The sequence below is a fragment of the Neovison vison genome, chromosome 6 (assembly GCF_020171115.1).
Source record: "Neovison vison isolate M4711 chromosome 6, ASM_NN_V1, whole genome shotgun sequence".
Classification (NCBI taxonomy): Eukaryota; Metazoa; Chordata; class Mammalia; order Carnivora; family Mustelidae; genus Neogale; species Neogale vison.
The window spans coordinates 106,909,926-106,933,780 of record NC_058096.1 but is presented as its reverse complement, the minus strand read 5'-3'; the positions used below and the strand labels follow the sequence as shown (position 1 = coordinate 106,933,780).

General features: G+C 47.1%; 1 protein-coding gene across 1 annotated transcript in view; it reads left to right on the top strand.

Annotated features, from left to right (window-relative positions):
• The window catches only part of ABCC5 (ATP binding cassette subfamily C member 5), an 88,240-nt gene extending 72,699 nt beyond the window's left edge, over positions 1 to 15,541 (top strand). The window contains exons 27-30 of the mRNA XM_044251876.1: positions 9,167 to 9,245; positions 10,250 to 10,363; positions 10,935 to 11,099; positions 14,092 to 15,541. Of these exons, the coding sequence (XP_044107811.1) occupies positions 9,167 to 9,245; positions 10,250 to 10,363; positions 10,935 to 11,099; positions 14,092 to 14,193 (460 nt within the window). The 3' untranslated portion in view covers positions 14,194 to 15,541. The remainder of the gene's footprint in view (positions 1 to 9,166; positions 9,246 to 10,249; positions 10,364 to 10,934; positions 11,100 to 14,091) is intronic.
• Positions 15,542 to 23,855: the final 8,314 nt, after the last annotated feature.

Below are 23,855 nucleotides of genomic sequence, written 5' to 3'. Positions count from 1 at the left end.
CCGAGCACCCGTGGGCTCCGCGCTGCATTTTGAAGCCAGGTGGGCACAGGAGAGCGTCCGTGTAGGACTGAGATCAAGGGACCTCTAGTCTCAGGCTCTTCCCACCACCGTGTACTTCTCCCTGCAGAAGGAAGGGGCAGCTCCACAAAACGGGGGCTGAGGGTCCTGCCACATGTGGTGAAGAAGTCAGAGAGATCTGGGCTCAGATCTCTGCTCTGTGACTTCAGACAAGTTATCTGACCAAACCTAAGCTCAGTCCTTCATCTGTAAAATGGGAACACTACTAAGGGCTGTCATTGTGGAGAATGAAGAAGTTCCACAAATTATGCAGTCACCAACCCTGGCACATGGTGGCAGTGAACAGTAGCAGCTCCTCAGCCTCATCCCATCACCCTTTGTATTCCTTCCCACTCCGTATTGTCATCTGTCCTACATGGGCTCCAACTTAAGTTCTCATGGCGGTTTTCAGGCATTGTTACTGCTCTTGGGTTTCCGTGTTACAGTATCTTGCCCCACCTTTGATTCTGACTCTGGAATGATGCCCCTCTCTCTCTCTCTCTCTCTCTCTCTCTCTCTGAAATCTGCCAGGGTACCTAAGATAAAATTCCTTTTTTTATTAATTATTTTTATTAATATATAATATATTATTTGCCCCAGGGGTACAGGTCTGTGAATTGTCAGGCTTACACATTTCACAGCGCTCACCATAACACATACCCTCCCCAATGTCCATAACCTAACCACCCTCTCCACATACACCCCTTTGTCCCCCAGCAACCTTCAGTTTGTTTTGTGAGATTAAAGTCTCTTATGGTTTGTCTCCCTCCTGATCCCATCTTGTTTTTTTAAGATTTAGTTTATTTATTCGAGAGAGAAAGTGCATGAGCCAGGGGGAAGAGCTGAGGGAGAGGGAGAAGCAGACTCCCCACTGGGGCTTGATCCCAGGACTCTGGGATCATGACCTGAGCTGAAGACAGACGCTTAACAGCTGAGCCATCCAGGCGCTCCTAAGATTCTTCCTCTTGACCTGTTAAAAGACATACATTTAATCCCATTGACTTTCCCTATACCTTATCCTACCCTCACCCTTAGTTTTAAGCTTTTGCCTCCTTGAAACAGTGGGTTTCTATAATTCCTGTACATGTCTATTCAAGTTGCTTATCTTTTGAACTAAAAATACCTTTAACTATATAGCTGACCTAGATTGGACTTCTATTATTTTTTTTAATTAAATTAAATTTCTTTAATTTTTAGCAGTCTTCAGAAAAATTGGTACCAACTTAATTTCAAGTAACCATGGACTTATCTTTAAAATTAGGTCCCCTCCCTTTCTTTGGATATAGCACCTGAACTCATGATTCAAGAAGGTTTGGTAGACAGAGTGAATTCTCACCAACCCAATTGTAGGGTCCACACACTTGGGTATATTATTTTGGCATTTTCTCTAAACACTAATGAATTTGAGCAGCATAAATTGGATCTGTTGATGATGCTCAGTCATTCTCTTTGGGTCCTGAGATAACAAGGTCAAACAGATGTCAGAAGAGAATTAGAATTTATTGAAGACTCAGGTCTAAAATTAAGAAGTCAAGAGGTGTTGCCAAATCTGCTCTTCTCTCCTGTAAATTCCCATTTTTAGATGCCACAAGAATGTCTTTGAGTATTTAACTGGCCTTATAATTTCTGGCTCAGGACAAAAGAACCATTTTTTCGTTATCATTTGGAAAAGAATTAAGAAAAGCAATGTATTGAACTTGACTCTCTTAAATACATTGCCACCAAGAAGCCTTACTTTTCGTTTGTAAATTTCACAGCTCTTCGTTTGGGGCTGTGAATCAGGGGTTTCTAGAGTGAATGGTTAAGTGCTTGTTTGGGCAGCATGTATACGAGAATTGACGGTTAAGAACTGACCTGCTGGCGTGTGCAGCCGCTGTTCGCAGAAAGTCAGGGAAGTGCAGCTTCCCTGGGAGTTGGAGCCATTTGTTACCAGCTCTAGAGACATGACGCTGCTTGATGGACAAGCTTACAGTTGGTATGCTGCTGCCCAGGGTTTTTAGTTACTGAGCTCAGAGTGCTATTTGGGCAGTCAACTGTACAAATTTAGGAAATCATACCAGTTTTCTGTTCTGCCAGCTGTAATTTTGTCTTTTTAAGTCAGGAGTAGAGCCTGAGGACAAATTAAATCCCAGACCTACAGTCTTTTTCCCTTTATACTCTCAGGTCTCATAAAAATCCCAAAGAACATTCAGCTTTTGGTGCTCTTTTGCTTTTCTTAGAAAATTAGAAAGCCTATAAACAGTTTCACAAGGCAAGGGCAGTATAGATCGGCTATTTCTCAGTGGTCTCTCAGAGACCCTGAACATGGAAACTGTCTTTATTGCCATTAGCCAGCAGTAAGGGTGGACCCACCTCCTTGAGATACCAACATGCAGTTAAAACATAAGGAACTCTCAAGGCGACTGTGTCACACAGTCAGTTGAGCCTCTGACTCTTGGTTTCTGCTCAGGTTGTGATCATAAGGTCGTGGGATCGAGTCCTGCATCAGGCTCTGAGCTCAGCGCAGAGTCTGCTTGGGATTCTCTCTCCCTCTGCTGCCCCTCCCACTTATTCTCTCTCTCTCAAATAAATAAATCTTTAAAAAGAAAAAAACATAAGGATCTCTCAGAGTGAGCAAGGTAAGACCAAAATCAAATAAAACTTAAGGTAGAGATAAAAATGTCTGATTTGTTATCATACAAATATAATCTGAATCACAGACCAGATCATTTGGGGCCATACTGCTCCCTAGACCAGCTGGACTCTCAGTCCATTTCAGTAGCTTCATCCAGCCCTCTCTTATCCAGCTAGTCCCTTTCTTGTGCCTTTTGCCCTTTTGCCCTCTAAGACAACAGGTTTATTCTTATCCTGAGCCTAAACATTTTTTTTAATATATGTATTTTTATTTTTTTAAATTAGCATATAATGTATGATTTGTTTCAGGGGTACAGGTCTGTCATTCATCAGTCTTACACAATTCACAGCGTTCACCACAATACATACACTCCCTTGTATCCATCACCCAGCCACCCCATCCCACCCCACTCCATTCCAGCAAGCCTCTATTTGTTTCCTGAGATTAAGAGTCTCTTAAGGTTTATCTCCGTCTCTGGTTTTGTCCCATTTCACTTTTTCCTCTCCTCCCCTATGATCCTCTGCTTTGTTTCTTAAATTCCACATACCAGTGAGATCATATGATAATTGTCTTTCTTTGATTAACTTACTTTCGCTATCTAGTTCCATCCACACTGTTGCAAATGGCAAGATTTCATTTTTTGATGGTTGCATAATACTCCGTTGTAGATATATACCACATCTTCGTTATCTGTTCATCCGTTGGTGGACATCTGGCCTCTTTCCATAGTTTGGCCGGTGTGATTTACCCTAAACATTTTTGCTGACCTTCCTCTTTCATGGCCTTGGCAGTACCTTCCTTTCCCTTCCCCAGAGGACCCTGTGCTTTCTGAGATAAATCTCCTCTGCCCAAACCAGCCCCTGCTGGAGTCATTCCATCCTTGGGGACAGTTTAAGTCTCACCTTGGCTGGTGGTTAATCTGCCTCTCAGTAAGACTAGTCGTCCTCAACTGTCACTCTGTCTGTGAGTCTCGGTCTGCTTATAGAGACCTGGCATCTTCTCAGCACCCGGAGCATCTCTGCTTGGTGTGGCCATTCATTACAAGAAGCAGTGTTCTCGTTTCTTCCTAGTCACATGCCCTCACTCCCTTTCCATCTGCCCATTACTTTTTTTTTTTTTTAAACTTTTGAGGAATATTTCTGTTCTCAAGTCAAAATCACAGCAAAAATTACTGAGCACAATTGACCCATTCTACTTTGGTTCATTCTGGGCCCAGACCCCTTCAGAAAGAAGCAGTTAGCCCTCTAGAGGGAATGGAAGCTGTTCTAACTTTGAAGCAGCTTATTTCTTAGAATCTCTAGGTCTCACCGTTGTCTCTGAATTACTCTCTTGTTGAAGGAGGCCCCCTTTCCTCATTCTTCCTCTTTCTTTCTCTCTCTCTCTCTCTCTTTTCCTTCCTCCTTTTTTTTTTTTTTTTAATATATAGTCTCTGTTTCTGTGGAACTTGGAATTTCCCAAAAGCTTTTTAGTCTCAATATCAGAAAGTAATGTGAAGTCTAGAATAACTAATCAAGAACACTAGGTTTTATCCAACATTTGCTAAGCCATTCTGGGCAAGGCAGATGGGAAATCTTTATCTTCCTCTCATTTTGCTATGAGCCTAAATTGACTCTTAAAAAAATTATCTTTAAAAAACAAGGGACGGGGTGCCGAGGTGTCTCAGTCATTAAGCATCTGCCTCTGGCTCAGGTTATGGTCCCAGGGCCCTGAGATCGAGACCTGCTCCCTGCTCAGTGGGAAGCCTGCTTCTCCCTCTCCCACTCCCCCTGCTTGTGTTCCCTCTCTTGCTGTCTCTCTGTCAAATAAATAAAATAAAATCTTTAAAAACAAAAAAAAGGGGGAAAGGTCAATCTGTGCTAGACAGCTTTGTTCTAAAGAGCAACAATAACAAGTTGCTGAGCTTATTGAGAACTTAGTATGTGGCAGATGTTGTTGTAATCATTTTAATTATATTAATTCGTCAAATACTTAAAACCCCAAGAAGGAGGTACTGTTATTGTGCCGATTTTATAGAGGAAGAAAGCAAAAGCCTGTGAGGTGAGATACTTTGCCCAGAGATAGGCATTTGAACCCTGGCTGTGGGTGCTCTTATATGCCTTTGAGAGCGTGTCCTCCGTCACCTCCTGGAGTTCTCACAGTACCCACTCTCCACCACAACCTTGGAAGGTACTCCATCTTTCCAACAACCAGAGCGAAGCCTGCTTCCCTGGGGGCCTTGACTTTTATTTTACTTTTTTTTTTTTTTTTTTAAATAAAAAAATGGTCGTGGGACCATGACCTGAGCCAAAGGCAGACACCTAATGACTGAGCCACCCAGGCGCCCCGGGTGCCTTGACGTTTGTTACTTTTCTTTTTCCTGCATCTTCAAAATCTCCTCATCTGCTTCTAGATTCGCATAGTCTTCCCTTCTCTTAAAAAAAAAAAAAAAAAAGTCACACACTCTCTGCTGCTCTCTTGAGTCCCTCTCATTTACTCTCCTCCCCGCGGTGTCCCTTTTCCCACCTCTAGCCTTTTTCTACCTCTTTTTACACTTAACAACTAAAGGCCAAAACCAGTCCATATTTCTGAATAACTACTTTGAGTTCTCCTTTAGCTCCCATTAGCAGGAAGTCTGTGGGTCCTGGGTGCCCTGCGGAGGCCCGAGCTGTTCAGGATGCTCCCATCTGGTTGGTGGGACGGTGTGGTGCAGTAGTGTCTTCCCACTGGTCAGGGAGTCACTCCTGTATCCTCTCATGCTCCCGGAGAGATTCTCGCCCTCTTTTAGCCACGGTCAAGAGGCAAGCTGAGAATACTGCTAAAAAGAAAATAGGAAGGACCAAAGATGAAAATGCACTTCTGGTGATATTAGGACCCCAGGAGTTCTGGCCACTAAAAATACGTGCCTTCCTGTTCAGATGTCTTCTTTCTCTCCCCATCCACCCAGCCAAAACTTCTGATGTTGTGAATGCATAGATTTGCTTTCACTTCTGTTTGTGGATCAGACTCAGGGCCATCTGGCTTCTCTAATGAGCATGTGTTTTCTTCTGTTCCTGACTGAGCTCCCTGTTGAGATCGGTCTGGTGTGCCTTAATGTGTATGTATACCACCTCCTGGTGTGTGTAAATATTCCTTATATATCTGGAACCCATAGCCTGGTTTTTGGAGGCTCCTTCCTCAGGTGGGATGGGCCTAGGAGCGCTGAATGTCAGGCCTGCCCCCGTGTCTGCTGAGTCTTCCCGCAGAGGACCTGATGGGTGGGCTTCCCAGTGAGCAGGCTCCACACCTACGTGCTGCTGTGTCTGAGAAGAGTGTGGTGGGCTTCCTGGCTGTATTCGGTCCTAGGGAGGTCACAGCAGAGGCGCAAACTGGATGGCTTAAAACAACAGGAACTTCTTCTCTCACAGTTCCAGAGGCTAGATGCGGGCAATCCAGGTGTCAGCAGGGTCGTGCTCCTCTGAGACGTGGAGGGGAGAATGCTTCCCTTGCCTCTTCCACCTGCTGGTGGCCTGCCAGTGATCTTCGGTGCTCCTTGGCTTATAGCGCATCTGTCCAATCTCTGCCTCCATTGTCCCATGGTCCTCTCCCTTTATGTCTCTGCCTTCTCGTGACCCTCTCTTATAAGGACACCAGTCATAGTGGAGTAAGGACCCACTCTACACCACTACTCCAGAATGACCTCATTTTAACAAATTACACCTGCAGTGACCCGGGAACTGGGTCAAAGAACCGGAAGTTCCATGTTAGGAGGATGACAAAATGAAGAACTGGACTGGGCAGGGGTGCATGGGTGGCTCAGTCGGTTAAGCATCTGCCTTTGGCTCAGGTCATGATCCCAGGGTCCTGGGATAGACCCCTGCACTGGGCTCCCTGCTCAGCAGGGAGTCTGCTTCTCCCTCTCTCTCTGACCCTTCCACTCATGCTTTCTCTCTCTGTCACTTGCTCTCTCTCTCAATAAGTAAGTAAAATCTTAAAAACAAAAACAGAACAGTAAATGCTGTTCTTGACGATCCAGATTTTTGTGCGAACTCTGGAGTGTTAGAGAGGCAGGAAGGGTCAGGGACTTCCAGTGTGATTAGAAACAGGTGCTGTTCTCCTTAAACTTAGCCCATGGTCTGCCATTTCACAGTTTAGATTATCAGCAAATTGGCCCACCTTCTTGATTAAGAGATGCACCTATGGAGATACCAGATATTAGATGGTATGCCGATAGAAGATCAGTCTTCCCCATCTAGACTTGGCACAGATAGGACTTTATCAGAACTCTTTTTGAGGGATGCCTGGGTGGCTCAGTTGGTTAGGCAGCTGCCTTCGGCTCGGGTCATGATCCCGGTGTCCTGGGATTGGGTCCCACATCGGGCTTCTTGCTCAGCAGGAAGCCTGCTTCTCCCTCTGCCTCTGCCTGCCACTCTGTCTGCCTGTGCTCACTCTCTCTGACAAAACAAAACAAAAAAACCACGAACTCTTCTTGAGCCTGGTATTCAGGATCCTGGGATTACTGTGTCTACTTGGAAAGTGCACTGAATATAAATCAGAAAACCACCAAGCACTGGATCAGGCGGCTAATGTGTCTGTATATACCTTGTCCATTTAACAGCTGCCACTGTGTGAATGTTTGCTGTAGGTACTGTCTCTAATGTCTACAGCAGCCTAATGAGTCATGTCACTATATCCCCATTTTATGGAGGAGGAGACTGAGGAATGGTTTACCTAAGGTCATGCAGACGAGTAGAACCAGAATGGGGATTTGAGCCTAGTCTTCCTGGATCGACGGGGGCATGTACTCCCTCCACCAACACTGTTCTTTGCCTCTGTTGAGACAGAAAATGCTTAAATTGTCATTTAAGCCTCTTATCAGGAAGTCAAGTAAGGCTCTATGTTCTTTTATTCTGACAACAAATATTAGACAGTGTACATGGGATTCAACAGCAAAGAAGATCCAGACAAGGACCCTGAAGCAATGGGGGCACAGACAAATGGACAGAGTGACAAGTGCCATAAAGAGGGTGGGCATGAGGACACCTAAGTCAGGCTTGAAGAGTCAGGAGATGCTTTCTGCATCTAATTTGTGACCTGAAGGACAAGAAGGAATCCTGGCCAAGGAGTAACAGCATGCCAATAATGACATCATCGTAATCATAGCTCCCACGTGCACAATGTTAACCGTGCAGCGGGGGCCACTCTGAATTCTTTCTACATGTGAAATGCAGCCATCCCGACCTTTGGAGGAGGTGCTTTTGGATCCTTGTCTCACACGTGAGGTCACGGAGGCATAGAGAAGTTAGGCTAGCGTCATCGGGGTCACACGGTTGCTGTAGATAGGAGCTGTGTAGGAATCAGCAAGTTTGGCCCCAGAGCCCTTGCTTTTGCCAGAGTCTCTCAAGCCAAAGGGTAAGGAGAGGTACACATATTCCATGTGCAAAGGGCAAGAGGCACAAGAGAGCAGAGCCAGTTAGAGTCTCCTGGAAGAGTCCAGAGGGGGCCCAAAGGGATGAGTGGGGCAGGTGCCCACCAGGGCTCGGTGGAGTTCTGGGATAACGTCCTGCTTGCATTTACATGCCTGGAGTTAGTAACCCCAGACACGGAGACAAATGAGACGTGGAGCTCAAGTTCTCCTGAAGACTTTCCTGTTTCTCATACGTGCAGACCAAGTCCATGAGCAAAGCAGATTATACCTAATACCTTTCAGGTCACTAGCCCTGTAAATGTCATGTTTAGACAGAGACAAGATGCCCCAAAAGGAATGTAACCTCCCAGTTTCCACCAGTTACCCGTTCCTCCACCATTTCTCCACTTTCTTCCTCCATGACAAAGAGCTGTTTCCCCCATCTTAATGTTTCCAGAAATGTCGAGTCCTGTTCTTTCAGTACCATCCTCGATGTTCTCGAGATAGCTACTGTGGGTAGAGTGAGCAAAAATGGTACTCAAACTGGTTTTCTGCACCAGTAAATTCTTTCCCCTAAGTTGCTCTTCAGGCCCTCCTTTCTCCTCCGCTGGACTGGCTGCTCCTTCTGGTCCGCCAGCCACCCTCGAGTGCCTGCTCTGACAGGCTCTCACCCTAGTGCATCAGGAAGAAAGAGGCTTTTTTTTCTAAAATTGTACACACAGAGAGGTGTATTTCAACCTGTATATGCCACAATGCTAACAGTGTTTGCTGCCGAGGGTCTGATTAGAGGTGATGAAAACATTGGTTTTGGTTTTATGTTTCAGTATCTGTATTTGTTAATTTTTCTGTAACTGATCTGCAATATTTATATAATGAAAGTAGTACATGTTAAAAGAAATAAAGTTTTAAAAAGACAATGGAGCGGCCCAGCCTATTCTCAGATACAGGGACAGGGAGGCAGGAGTATTTGTCACTGCTGCCTAAGGCTGGTTAGGGAGCTAGTCGTCTGTGACCTTGAGGAGTTCCGTCCCTCCTTTTCCCATGTGTGTTTAAACTTCTACCACAGACCGCCTTTGCAGTATGGTCACCTACATGCTGAATCACTGGGAAATTCCTCCCGTGCTTCTCTCTAGGTCAAATTTGGATCCCTTCAACCAGTACACTGAAGACCAGATCTGGGATGCCCTAGAAAGGACACACATGAAAGAATGTGTAAGTAAAGCCCCAAGGGACCTCTTCACTGGTATTTAAAGGTTGGAACCATAACAGTGCCGAGGTCACTCCCCAGCCTGCCCTGGCTGCCTCTGTCCAGCCTGGTCTGGCCCTTTATTTCCAGGCTGTCTGTGTGGGATCACTTTAGATAAGGCTTCCCAGGCATTTCAGAAAGGGCTTAAAAGTTGGTATCTCTCAACCATGGTCATATTGTGCTTTTGCTGCCCATTGATTAACCAAGGTATTAATGACAAACACTCAGAATAATATAATGCTTTTACATTCATTTCTGTTTTATTCATCATAACGGTATAACATGCTTTTGCAGCATCTAGATATGTATCATGTCTGCAGAAAGCATGCAGCATGTGTATGAGGTCACTGACCTCTTAGGGTAACTCAGCATGCACCCTCCCAAGGCCATGATACTTCCCGCCCAGGGGGCGGGGGTAGGATCTCTCATGCCCCTGAGCTGACTTAAGCTTGGGATCCCCTGCCCTGATTCAGCTAGATCAGTTCTGCCTTTATCACTATAATACTGGGCTTCCTCCAACCATTTCATTGGAAGGATAGGCTTATAGCTTATTATAAAGGCAGGTTTGACAGCTATAAACTTAGAGCCTTGGAAATCAGAAAGAGTGATCTCACTTTCCCCATTTCCTAGGGGTATGACCATATTTTCAGAACCAAAGATTAGGGCCACAATCTGACAGGATTTGGGGATATGAAAATACTGGAATTTTAAGAACTTTGAACAGTATAAGGCTAACAGAATAGTATACTTGAAACAGGGACTGTCCTGGAAAATGAGGGTCTTAATACACGTGATCATCACCCCTATACTTTCTTTCTAGGTGAGCCGGGTTCTTGGCTAATCATTGTTGCATCTGTTTCAGAATAGCTTATTTTTGCCACTGGACTTTGGACAAAATTTAGTTCAGTTTTTCTCCCCCCTGAATTTACCTTTTTTTGACTCTTCACATCTCTTCTTCCTTTCTCCCTAGATTGCTCAGCTACCTCTGAAACTTGAATCTGAAGTGATGGAGAATGGAGATAACTTCTCGGTGGGGGAACGGCAGCTCCTGTGCATAGCCAGAGCCTTGCTCCGTCACTGTAAGGTACGGCGGTCTGTGGAGTGGCAGGCAAGGAGAAGAACAGCCTTTCCCCGTGCCATGAGATCCAAAGGCTTTCCTGGCCCCAGAGATGTTTCTAAATTCACCTTGACACCATCTGGGTATACAGGAGTTTTTGAGCCTTCAGACTTCCCCAGGCCTTTCATTTCCAAGGGTGACTCTTGTTTCTGGCCAGTGGGTGGTCATAGTACTATTGAAAACCATAGACCTAGAGATCTCCAGGTCATCAAATCCAGTCCCCTTATTTTGTAACTGGAAAAGGAAGATCCAGAAAGATTTCTGTTCATGCTCAGGGTCACAGAGCAAGTGGGGGCAAGCGTTTTATTAGATCAGTGTTACATGCTTATCCTTTTGTGTGTGGAAAGGAAGGCAGACACGTGGGTTTGAAGTTGTATCTGTTCTAAGCAAGATGGTCCTTTTACATAGGCCTGTACCTACCAAGAAAAAACAGTATGTTGTAAAACTTAAATAATGAAATACATTTTAGCGAAATGCAGATTGAGAAGAATGCTTAGGGAATTGGTTGGATCTCTCTTTCTCCTCTCTTTTGTGGCAGATTCTGATTCTTGATGAAGCCACAGCCGCCATGGACACGGAGACAGACTTACTAATCCAAGAGACCATCCGAGAAGCATTTGCTGACTGCACCATGCTGACCATTGCCCATCGCCTACATACAGTCCTCGGCTCTGATAGGATTATGGTGCTGGCCCAGGGACAGGTACTGAGCCCCTGAGGGACCATAATGTGGCATGTGGCCTTGTCTGGGGGAAACTGGCCCCTGGCAGGATTGGGCTGATTGGCACCTTCTTGCGCTTGTTAGCTTTCGGATAAGCAGCCTTAGTAACTCTAATCTGGCTGCCGCTGGGAGGGATACAGTCCTCCCGAGCCAGAGATCAAGTAGGGGCACTCTTAACTGGTTCTTATTTTGCTTTGGGACCTGCTTTTTTCTTGCCTGTAAAAATGAGACTTTGACCTAGGTCAGAGAGCCCGTGTACTTACTAATGAACTCACATACATAGGAATTGCCCAAGGTGTACTGAGTCCAGCCACCTTGAGTTGGCTTTTCGCAATCATGTGGTGGTGCCAGACTTCTTTTTTTTTTTTTTTGGTGCCAGACTTCTTATACTGCTGTTCCAAGCTTTCCCATAGTCTGGCCCAGCTCGGCCGCCTTCCTTTGCCACTCACTTCTTGAAGGTGTCGGTGGCCGTAAACAATCTTGCATTGGGGCACCTGGGTGGCTCAGTCGTTAAAACGTCTGCCTTTGGCTCAGGTCATGATCCCAGGGTCCTGGGATCAAACCCCGCATTGGGCTCCCTGCTGGGCGGGAAGCCTGCTTCTCCCTCTCCCACTCCCCCTGCTTGCTCGCCCTCTCTTATTGTCTCTGTCAAATAAACAAACAAACAATCAAAAAACTTGCATCCCCTAAACTGGCTCCCTTCCATGTCTTTCCTCACTCAGTCCCAGGTACCTCCAGTGCCTTTTCCTCTTGTTCCCTCTGCTACATCCCCATATCTGTCTGCTTGCAGCCTGCCTGTCCCTCTGAAAGGCACAGTTCCCACAGCCTGACACTTTCTGCCGCCTGAAACTTTGTGTACCTCTCCTGTAGCTCCTCTGCCTCCTTTGAGGGTCACTGGCTAATACCCTCTCTCCCCTATTAGAGTGTAAACTCTGGGGCGCCTGGGTGGCTCAGTGGGTTAAGCCGCTGCCTTCGGCTCAGGTCATGATCTCAGGGTCCTGGGATCAAGTCCCGCATCGGGCTCTCTGCTCAGTAGGGAGCCTGCTTCCTTCTCTCTCTCTCTGCCTGCCTCTCCGTCTACTTGTGATTTCTCTCTGTCAAATAAATAAATAAAATCTTTAGAGTGTAAACTCTGTAAGGGCAGGGGTCATGCCTTATTTGTCTCTGGGTCCCTGGCAGGGCCCCATGCAACATTCTTTGCACATGGTAGATGTTAGTATATCACTAATGATGTTAAGTAAATTTATGTTGGACAGATAGCTCCTTTGTGTGCACCTGGGATGGCAGGAAATTAGTGGTTTGGCAGAAGCAAGCCACTTGCAGTGTGTGATTTGTCTTGTGTGATTAATAATAAGGCCCCTATAATAGCCACTTCCATTGAATGCTTACTGCGTCAGGCACTGCGCTAAGGGCTGTACGTACAGCCTCCCAATGCATAATTAATCATCACTGCCACACAACAAAGATGCAGATGTGTCAGCCCTGCCTTCCAGAAGAGAACATGGGCTTAGGGAACAACCTATCTCTAGTCCACAGGAAGGGAGAGAGCAGGAACTGAGCTAGGCCAGCGACACCAAAGCCAGTGCTTTACACAGCCCGACCGCCTCGTCCCTCTGTCTGTGGAGAAGTCCTGAGGAAAACAGTTACTACAACAGATGGAGTCTGGGCCTCAGAGCTGAGTTTGAGAAAACATAGGAGTTCACGGTTTTTCTCCTCCTCTTGAAATTATGTGAACATTGGGGGGTGTTGCTACTATCTTTGCATTATCCTAAATGTTTACTGAAATTCTAGTTCACACTCGGTACAGGCAGCTACTACTCTGTACGTAGGTATTAAGTAGAATGTATAAAGCGGAGGGGGCCAAGAACACTGTCCGGGAAATTCTTTCTTAAAGACACACATCTAGACCACTCTGTTTCTATGAGTGGCTTAGTGTTTTGGAATGGGGATTGATTGGCTCTCTATGAGGAACTTTATCCGTCCCTTCATTTTTGTTTCTTGTGAAGTAAAATTTCCTTATCATCGGAGGACAGCCTGAAAAACATGAAAAAAGCATAAAGGCAAAAATAAGATGAGTCCTTTCCCTCACCGGGGACATCCGTTTGCCCCTGCCAGCCTGTTTCATGCATCTCTCTAAGCACAGACTCTAGTGGATAGGATGTGCTCTGCGGCAGACACACAGTAGCAGAACAGAAGAGGCTTGGACAGCAAGAGACCATCAGCCCACAGCAGGAGGCCAAATGGTTGGTTCTTCAGCAGCTCATCGCTTTCAGGGTCTGCGTCAGCCTCCAGTCAGTACCTACCTCCCCTCCCTCTCCAGGGCGAGGCTGTATAGCACCCGCTGTCATAGCCTCAGGTAGCCAGGCCTGGAGAAGCGAACTTTGCCCTCTGCCTCTATCTACTGGGCAGAGCAGCCTTTCCTAGAAGCGCCCAGAGGCTTCTCCTCCGTCAAGGCTGTGCCCCAGGCCTTGGCCCTGTAGCAAGAAAGGCTGGGAAAGTGAGTAGATGACATTTTCTGCCTCTTTTATGGAAGCCAGGCTATATCAACATATTGTTCCATTTTTTGCTGCAATAGGATTTTTGTGGCTGCACAGAAGTCCATCAAAGGAGTGGATAAGTGACTGACTAGATCTCTTACTTCCTTTTTTTATTCTGCCAGCTGGATATTCTGAGCTGTTCTTTTTCCGTCTATAGGTTAGGATCAGTTTGTACAAGATGACATTGCCTACTATGTCCTTGACTTGCACTGCAATTTTTTTTCTCCCTGAGATTTATGTGAGGTGAGGGAGGTCCCTAACCTGTCCTTTATACCGTGGTTAGCAGAAAGAAAAAAGCAAAAGTGGAACCCACTGGGGCATGGCAGAACTTCATGGAATTGTCACTGTGATTCTGTCCCCAGGGGGCTTTGGGGTTTACCTCCTTCTTGGCTGTGGTTCTTGCGTGACCCCAAGTGACGTGTCTCCTTCCTTTGCAGGTGGTGGAGTTCGACACCCCATCAGTCCTTCTGTCCAATGACAGCTCCCGGTTCTATGCCATGTTTGCCGCTGTGGAGAACAAGGTTGCTGTCAAGGGCTAACTCCTCCCTGCTGCCATCTCTTTTCCTTGGAGCATTGCCATTCCCTGCCTTGGGCGGGCCCCTCATCGTGTCCTCCTGCCGAAACCTTGCCTTTCCCAGTTTTATCTTTTGCACAGCAGTTCAGGATTGGCTTGTGTGTTTCAATTTTAGGGAGAGTCCTATTTTGATTATTGTATTTATTCCATATTCATGTAAACAAAATTTAGTTTTTGTTCTTAATTGCACTCTAAAGGGTTCAGGGAACCGTTATTATAAATGTATCAGAGGCCTATAATGAAGCTTTATACGTGTAGCTATATCTATATATAATTCTGTACATAGCCTATATTTACAGTGAAAATGTAAGCTGTTTATTTTATATTAAAATAAGCACTGTCCTGATAACAGTGCAAATTCCTTTCTATCATTTTTGTACAGTTTGCTGTACTAGAGACCTGATTTTGCTATTAGATTGTAGGAAGGGTAGCATTCTGTTCTTCAGCTGGTGGTTTCACGGTGCCGGGTTCTCTGGGCGTCCAGAAGGAAGAGGTGTGGCGGTAGTGGGCCCTCCGGTGGTCCCCTTGCACCTCCTCACAGCCACACCCGGTGGGGAGGGGCAGTGGACAGGGCTGCCGGAGGCCACGCAGAGCACCGTGAATTCTCAGGGCTCCTGCTTTCTGTCCTGTTGTCATTCACTGTTTCTGTCAGGAGAGCAGTGGGGCAGAGCCCAGCCCCCTTTTCACTCCCTCCGTCAGGAATGAGAATCACAGAACATTCCTTGGACAGGGGGAGTCTCTTTCCTGCCTTCCTCTTTTTGCTGTTGTTTCTTAACCAGAATCAAGTCTGTTCACAGAGTGTCCCACTGCCTCAGGTTCCCAAATGCTGGCCACTGCACAGAGCTCTCCAGCTCCCACACCTGCTGGCTCCAAAGCCCCGGGCCGGCTGCTGCTTTCGTCAGTGGTACTTTGTCATTTGCCTGGTCCCACGCCTCCACAGTTCAGTGACAGGGTTCAGGAGTTTGTGGGTCTGTTCTCTCTCACTGCAGTCGTCACACAGTCTCTCTCCAAAGTCTGCGACTTTAAGCAGCTCTTGCTAATCAGTGTCTCACACTGGTGTAGAAGTTTTTTGTACTGTAAAGAGACCTACCTCAGGTTGCTGATCGCTGTGTGGTTCCGCGTGTTCCCGCAAACCCCCTTCGTGCTGTGGGACCAGTAGCTCAGGTGGGTGTGGTCGCTGCTGTCATCAACCGATTGGTCAGCGTTGCATGTCGTGACCAACTAGACATTCTGTCGCCTTAGCATGTTTGCTGAACACCTCGTGGAAGCAAAAATCTGAAAAAGTGAATAAAATTATTTTGGATTTTGTAAAACTCTTGGTGTATAAAGCTGTTTTCTGGGAAGGGAGCAAGATGGCTGTGAATGGTTTGAGGTACAAGAGCCTGAGCTCTGGATATGCAATGATGGGGTTACCTGCTGGAAAGCCCAGTGACAGAGCTGGTTGCAGAACCCGCCGGGTGTGGGCCCAGCATGCCTGGAATCCTCACAGTGGACTTTAGTGCCTTAAGCCTGTGTTCCCTGGGCTCGGTCTCCAGACGGAGCTCCTGTGCTGCTGATAAGAGGCGGGGTTGGGAAGGGTGAACGGCTGGAAGGAGGTGGGCCCTTGTGGTGAAATAGAATTCAGATGAGCAGTTTGTTGAGAATTCTCAGCAATTCAAACAATGCAATTGCCCTTTCAACCAGTTCATTCAGATGAACTCACTGAGAATTAAGTACCATTCCAAAGGCACTCATTCTACAGTTTCTCAAGATATTATGTCGAATGCAGCCAAGAAAGCTTTTAAACTATTTGTGTTACGTCTGCCAACCATCTGCCATTTACATCTTACATCTAGCCATTTTTGTAAACTACTGTCTTAAAAGTTCAGGGGGCTAACTCTGAAGTTAAAATGCAGTTTTGTCCTTGTCACGTGACAAGTGCTTGGTGGGTGCATGTGACCCGTGGCTACGGTCCTGGAAGGAGCAGGAATGGAACATTCCCATCATTTCAGGCTGTTCTGTTGGACTAAGCACTAAGGTAAACAGCCCATTTTTTTGATTCCCTGGATTTACCTTCCAAGAAGGTAACAGGGTCCTATCTCTTGGTCTCCCTCCCCTTTCTCACCCTGCTTTGCTCCTTAAACAGAGGCCTTCTGCCCCTGGCTTTTACTCTTCCCCGTGGATCTTTCACTCCTACAGGCACAGGCCTGGCCTGTCTCCTTAGTGCCGCACGCCTCCACTGGCATCTTCTAAGTGCCTCAGACAGCCTCTCGAAAGCCGAACCAGTGCCCCTTATCTGAGTGAGCAGTCCCATGGCCTCCGTAGTCTTCCAGACTAGAACCCTGGCATTAGTTCAGCTCTCCTGTCCCTTCCAGATAAATTCCATCACTCTAAGTCCTACACATCACCACCACCGCCTTCTCTCTCTGCCCTCATCAAGGCCCACCTCCCTTCTTTTTCTCATATTGTAGCTACAGCTCATAACCCTGCCCTTACGGTCCTTCTCCAGACCATTGTACATGCTCCTGTCAAAATGCTGACCTAAAGTACAAAGTACAAGCTGGTCAAAGGCTTTCTGCCAAAAATCTTCAGGGGACAGTTGCCTATAACAGCCCATGTTCTTTAGCTTAGCATTCAGGGTGTCCATTATTTGGTTCCAACCCTCCATTTCTACTCAGTGTTCCTAAAAACAGGCCACTGTGAAACCTTTTAAGTCTTGAATATTAGCCTGGAATCCATTGGTCCTCTCTGTTTGTTTGAGAGCAGGGGAGGGGCAGAGGGAGAAGGAGGGGGGAATCTCAAGCAATCACCAAGCGGAGCCTGAGACGGAGCTTGATCTCAGAACCCTGAGATCATGACCTGGACTGAAATGAAGAGTCAGGTGCCTAACCGACGGTATCACCCAGGAGCCCCAATCCTCCCTTGTTTAAAAAAGCCATGTTTTGGAGTACCTGACTGGCTCAGTCAGTAGAGCATGAAACTCGACCTTGGGGTCATGAGTTCAAGCCCCACATTGGGCATAGAGTGCACTTTAAGTAAGTAAATAAATATATTTTTATATAAGTAAATAAATATATATATATTTTTAAACTCAGGTCAACTAGTATCTCCTCTACAAGCCTTTCTCTTCAGATTCCTCTAGGTTCCTACAACCCTTTGCTTACTTGTTTTTATTATTTTTAAATTTTCTTCTTTTTATTTCCTTTTTCTTTGCATATTGTAACTGATTATTTTCTTGTATTTCTGCCCACGAATATAAACTTCATAAAGGCATTAAATCATTGTATACCTAGTCATATTCCTGGCTTAAATATTATGTTTCAGGTATAGTAGGTGCTTAGTAAGTATCATGCTACTCAGCTGAGTCTTGAATAGTGCTGCCCCACCCCCCCCCAAAAGCTGAGGTTGAAAGAAAGCAGCTCTCTGTGGGAAACCCACTGAACACTCAGCAGAATTCTAGACGCCAAGTTCACTGCAAACTGTCAGATGTCACATCATCATTTCCCCTTCTACATAAAGCCTAGAGACCAGAGTCAGCAGCTGTACAGTGTTTATGGGGGCAGTCAACCTGGGATGCTTGCAAGAGTGAAAGAAGGCACAGTGAGTAATGAAACATGCCAATAGTGCCATGTCCTCTAGCACTGGCCTTCGCCCGGTCCCCTGGATATGGTGTCTGAGTCTTTAAGCCTTCCCTTGGTTAGGGACCCCAACCCTCGCTAGTAACAGCTACAGTCCCTTGGGACTTTCCCTAACCATCAGAGGCAGTCAGGTCACCTCGTTTTACTTGCAGTCACTCCCAGGAGACACTGGGCACATGTGCAAGTTAAACACAAACATAAGAAAGAAAAGCCCCTCTTTGATAAGGTGTATGAAGATAAATTTGGAGACCTCTCCTGCCACACCTCTTATTTCATCCATCTCTAGGGATTTCTATATCTCCTGATACTTACCTTCTGTCCTGTTCATAGTGGGTAGAGATGTGAGGGGTGGGATGCAACATCCTTCAGACGCTGAGCTTGGATTTGGCACAGGATTTGGGTAGATCTAGCGGTAGGAAAAAGACCTTTAGCCCCATCTTCTGGGAGGGAGCTGAGAGATCTACAGTGGGGGGCAGTGTGGTACGGGAAATGGCTCCTGCCTAGGGCACAGCCCCCTGGGTGGAGGCTGGGATATGTAGTCCTTATATACTGTTTCTCTAAGGGCCACAGAAGGGGGTCTGGCAGGGGGCCTGTGGGCAGAGAAGGGAGGAGGAGAGGAAAGGGCATTTCAGCTTTGAAGAAGGGGTTTCTGGGTACAGCATCAGGCAGGATGCAAAGGTACTACTGGGGCAAGGCAAGGCCTTGCATGGGAGGCTTCTACAGCTTCATCAGAACCTCTGGAAGCAGAACTAACTGTGAGTGTCTCACACCTGTTTTAGGCTTTAGCAAACTTCTTTTTGAGTATGCTGGCCTGTCCCAGCTGGGAGCCAGCTGTGGAGTGAAAAAACTGAATGTAGAGACAGAAGACCTGGATTATTAGACTAACTCACCGTCCTTGGGTGCTCTTTCTTCCTCTGTAAACTTGAAGCAGTAACTTTCTTCGCAGGGTCGCAGAGAGACCTGGTTTAGAAATTTGATGAGAAAATTCCTCATGTGGGCAAAGTGCTTATCCAAGACATCTTATTGACTTGAGTAGTTCCTAGAGGACCAGGAGAGAGGGGTCTTTGTTTATCCATCCTTGGCCTAGAGTTTGAGAGAGAAAACAGAGAGCCCCATGGCTTGGGTGGTGGTGATGGCTAGACTCACAGAGACTGCCTGGTAAGGTGCCCCTTGAGGGTGGGCTGCTTGCCAGAGGGCCAGACATACCCTGCGTGGGGGCTTCCCTTTAAATGGGGACCTTGTGGCCCACCTCCACCATCTCACTCGGGAGGCCACACTTCCCAGTCTGATGCCAAGGGTCTTGGCCAAGCAGTGAAGAAAGGGTTGGTACCCTGCTGGGGCTTCCATTCCAGATCTGTGTCCCTGGATCTGCCATCCCTGGAATCCAGTGGCCATCTGGCCCTGTGTGCTGGATGTATCTGGCTTAGGAGCCACATCCCACCCTCAGCAGCCAGACAGTGGGATTTGGGGCAGGAGAGGGAAGAGGGCAAGTTTAAAGCTTAACACACGGGGAAGCGTTGAGCAGGCAAGTTTCCCACTAGGATAATGTATTTCTGCAACTCAAAGAAAAGGCCTCAGATGCCATAGCTGATTTTGAGGAGGCTCTGGACAATATTCGTGGCCAAGATACTGAGACAAGAGCTGAATCCAAAAGGAATGTGGTCAGTGAGGTCACAAGGCAGACAACAGACCCCTCTTTCTATGCTACTCCCATCTCCAAAAACGGTCACCATCACAGCCACTTTCATCTGTGCTAACACCTTGACAAAAGCTTCACGACCACCAGCACCTCCAAAACTACCATCCGCATGTACCCAACCTGCCAAACCATTTGAATTAAATTAAAGACATGAATGGTATTCTAGGTTACATATTTCCGTTGAGAATGGTCACTGGTCTCGAGTAGCTCACACAGCAGTGGGGAGAGGAAGTGGTCAAAGAGTCTGGGTGTATGCGAAAGGAGCCCCATGTAGAAGCTCGGCGTGCTCACACAGAGGAAGGTTTTGCACTATGGTATTGGATCCTGGGGGCCATCAAGTCCTGTCAGTGAGCCCACATCACTCAATGGCAACTCAGGACTCTGAGCAATTGGGTGACACATCTGGAGAAACCAGAAGAAAGGGAGGCCTGGTGCCCAGTTTTAGGAGCTTGTCATATCGTGGAAAAGAAGGCATAGACACAAAACGTAGACAACAGAGCCAAGGAATAAAAGGCAAGGACCGCTGTGGGAGAGGTCTGGCATGTTGGGAGAAAGTGGTGAAGGATGGATGGGTTGACTAGAGAAGCTCTCGGAGGGGAGAAGTTTCTGAAACAATGTTATGAGGAAGAAGGAACGTGATTTGTTGGAGAGCCGAAGGCAGCTTCTAACAAACAGGAAGCAGTGTTGTGGGAATGGCAGCAGTAACAAATATTGTTACAAGCACGGACCATCACCCACGACACTTCCATGGAATGTCCTCTAATCCCCCTATTTCCTTTCTGCCTCCATAGCTTTGCCTATGCTGGACATTTCATGCAAATGGAATCATGCAATATGTTCTTTGTGTTTGGCTTCTTCACTTAGCCTCATGTTTTCAGGTTTGTCCAGGCTGTTGTGTGTATCAGTGCTTTCTTCTTTTTTTGTTGCCAAATAATATTCCACTGTATGATTACCCCACATTTTATTTCTCCACTCATCAGCTGATAGACACTTGGGTTGTTTCCACTTTTTGGACGTTATGAATAATGCTGCTATAAACACATGTGTACAGGTTTCTGTGTAAACACATATTCTCATTTCTTGTCATTGTGTATCCAGCAGTGGAATTGCTGGGTCATATGTTAACCCTATGTTTAACCATTTGAGGAACTGTTTCCAAAGGAGCTGCACCATTGTAGAATGGGATCTCTTACCCTCCAGCTGCTAACTGGATGTGACCAGTAGGAGGCACTGACAGAGCTCAGAGAGGGAAGGGATGGGACACTCATCCCTGCAGAACTGCCATTAACCCCGCTACATCCCACTGCCAAAGGCCAGTGCTCTTGCCCATGACCCTCTCCACCCAGCTCGGGGAAGTTTCCTCCAACACTCCTGTGCTTTAACTTTCTTTAAAAAAAAAAGTCATAAAATATACACAACACAAAATTAACCATTTAAAATTCTTTTATTTATTGCTTTATTTTTAAATTTTTTATAAACATATATTTTTATCCCCAGGGGTACAGGTCTGTGAATCACCAGGTTTACACATTTCACAGCACTCACCATAGCACATGCCCTCCCCAATGTCCATCCATTTAAAATTCTTATTATAGGGGCCTGCTTAGCCAGAGTGACTCCATCTTGCTTAAACAGCCATTTTGTTGTTTGTCCAGTAAAACTTAAACTGACCCTGCCCCCCACACCCTGCCCCAGGAACTTACTTAAAAGCAAGTCTGGGAAACCAGTAAAATATGGTCGACCAGTCCCTGATAACAGAGCCCAAATACAAGGAAAGATCAGGTCAGGTGGAGACAATCTCATTGGCCAGGCTCAATCACATGGCCTTTGGTCTATAAAAGCTAGTCTGTGAAGCTGGGGGTCATTGCTCTCTCCGTAAGAGACGGCCCCAGCCGGTCGGCTTGATTCTCGGTGCTGGCTCAAAATAAAGCTTTGCTTGACCTTCGCATTGTATCAGTCTTGCTCCTTTGATCACGGACCCCATCACTTATGGGTACAGTTCAAGTGGCATTTAAGTATGTTCACCTTGGTGTGCAACCATCACTGGCAACCATCTCCAGAACTTTCCCATCCACCCACACTGAAACTGTGTACTCAGTCAGCAATGTTCCTTGACTCTTCAAGCCTTGAAAGGAAGAGGCTCTCCACTGCGGCTAGCTTTGAGCACGGCACTGTGCTTTGTGGTTCCCCTAATCACTGCCCACACATCTTGGCAAATGACTTCTTTATTAAACTCTCCTCCTTGACTCAACTTGAGCTCACCTGCCAGCGCCGGGATGGGTAGAGTGTTCTGTGGGTTAGGAGGCTTTCTCAGTTGTCCGGATGAGAAAACCGAGGCAAGTGGAGGCTGAATGACTTGCCTGTGGTCACTCACCTCGTAAAAGAAGAGCTAGGATCTCGACCCAGCAGTCTGGCTCTGGGACAACTGAAACGAAAATAAAGACTACAGAACTTGACTACCGACAAACGTGGGAACCCCGGACAAATGAAGGGTCCGAGCCTGCCCCGAGCTTGGTGGTGGGTGGAGGATGGTGACTGGGATGCCGGTGAGGCCTCCAGGGAGGTCAGAAGAGAGCAGAAGCATGAGCTCAGGTTTCGTCATACTGAGCAGGAGTAGCCTATCCTGAGGGGAGACAGCACCACTCCAGGTGCTGCCCCCCATCCCTTGCTGAGCTGACCCACAGAGTCCACCGAGACTCCCAGGCAGAGGCTGAAAGGAGCCCAATGAGGGTCGAGCTCCACAGGCCAGAAGTGAGGCCACTGGGGGAGTGAAGGTATCCCCACCTGTCCCAGGCTGAGCAGCAGGGCCTGGGTGTGACTGGCATGGCCAAATGGATTTACTCCATTGGGAAAGACTCCGGGAACTTGTGTCCACACATGACACTGCCTGAGAGTGCGGGGTGAGTAAGGAGAGTAGCCAGAGGGGCCTAAGGAGCAGGCTGTATTCCACTGGGAGCCCTGGGACCGGGAAGCAGAGGGGTGTGTGTGGGGGGGTGGTGGTGCAGGCGCATCATGGAGCCTCTGCTCAGTGGGCTGGCTTTACTCATGTTGCCTTCCTGCTCTGGAGACTTGGCACCTTCTCTTGGAAAGGGCATGTCCTCCTGGCTCCTTCGCCTTCCCATCTGAGGAAACCTGTGGCAGCTAAGCTTTCAGCTACCCCCAAAGATACTGCTGTAGGTGATAATTCCGTCCTCAATTGGAGGCCCTGGTGCGGTAGGCAGATGAGCCTCCCTCTCAGTCCAGGGCCACTAGAAGGCAGGAAGTGGCATCATCAGACACTGGTCCTGCCACTCACTACCTCTGTGGCCTTGAGCTTCAGTTTCCCCACCTGTCAAATGCAAGATTGTTGGGGGATTGCAAAAATTGAAGGTAAAGACTGTGCAGAGCCTACCTCTGTCCAGAAGAGGATTCTGAGGCGGTAGAAACACACTGCCCCATGAATGTCATACCACAGGAAAAGTAAGAGAACCCTGCCTGGGGAGAGCACTATGTGTGGATGGAAGGAATTTTCATTTTTTTAAATTTTTTTTAAAGATTTTATATATTTATTTGACAGAGAGAGATCACAGGTAGGCAGAGAGGCAGGCAGAAGGAGAGGGGGAAGCAGGCTCCCTGCTGAACAGAGAGCCCGATGTGGGGCTCAATCCCAGGACCCTGAGATCATGACCTGAGCTGAAGGCAGAGGCTTAACCCACTGAGCCACCCAGGTACCCTGGAAGGAATTTTCTGAAAAGCGATTTGGGGCACCTGGGTGGCTCAGTGGTTTAAAGTCTCTGCTTTCGGCTCCGGTCGTGGTCTCAGGGTCCTGGGATCAAGCCCCATATCTGGCTCTCTGCTCAGCGGGGAGCCTGCTTCCCCCTCTCTCTCTGCCTGCCTCCCTGCCTACTTGTGATCTCTCTCTCTCCCCGTGTCAAATAACTAAATAAAATCTTAAAAAAAAAAAAGCCATGTGGGATGGGAGATGGGGGAACGAGCAGACACAAGGAACAGCTGTTACCCTAATCCACTTCTAGTGCAGGTGGATCTCATCAGTTGGAGGGCTTCTGTTGTGTTGAGTGGAGTTGGAAATCCCAGCCAGAGATGAATGGCTGTTGAGAATTCTGGAGGGCAGGAGACTCTTCCCTTCCCCTTGAAAATAGTCAGCTCTCAATCAATGTTGACTAAATTTTTTTTAAGTTTTGGTTGCGTATACTAGATGCCTGATGCCCTCCCACCCACGCTCCTCATGCAGTGAGACAAGCACTGTACCGGGAGTCGGCAAAACTGGGTTTTCAGCTCATCTTCTGCTTTCTTTTTTGGCCTCTGTGTCCT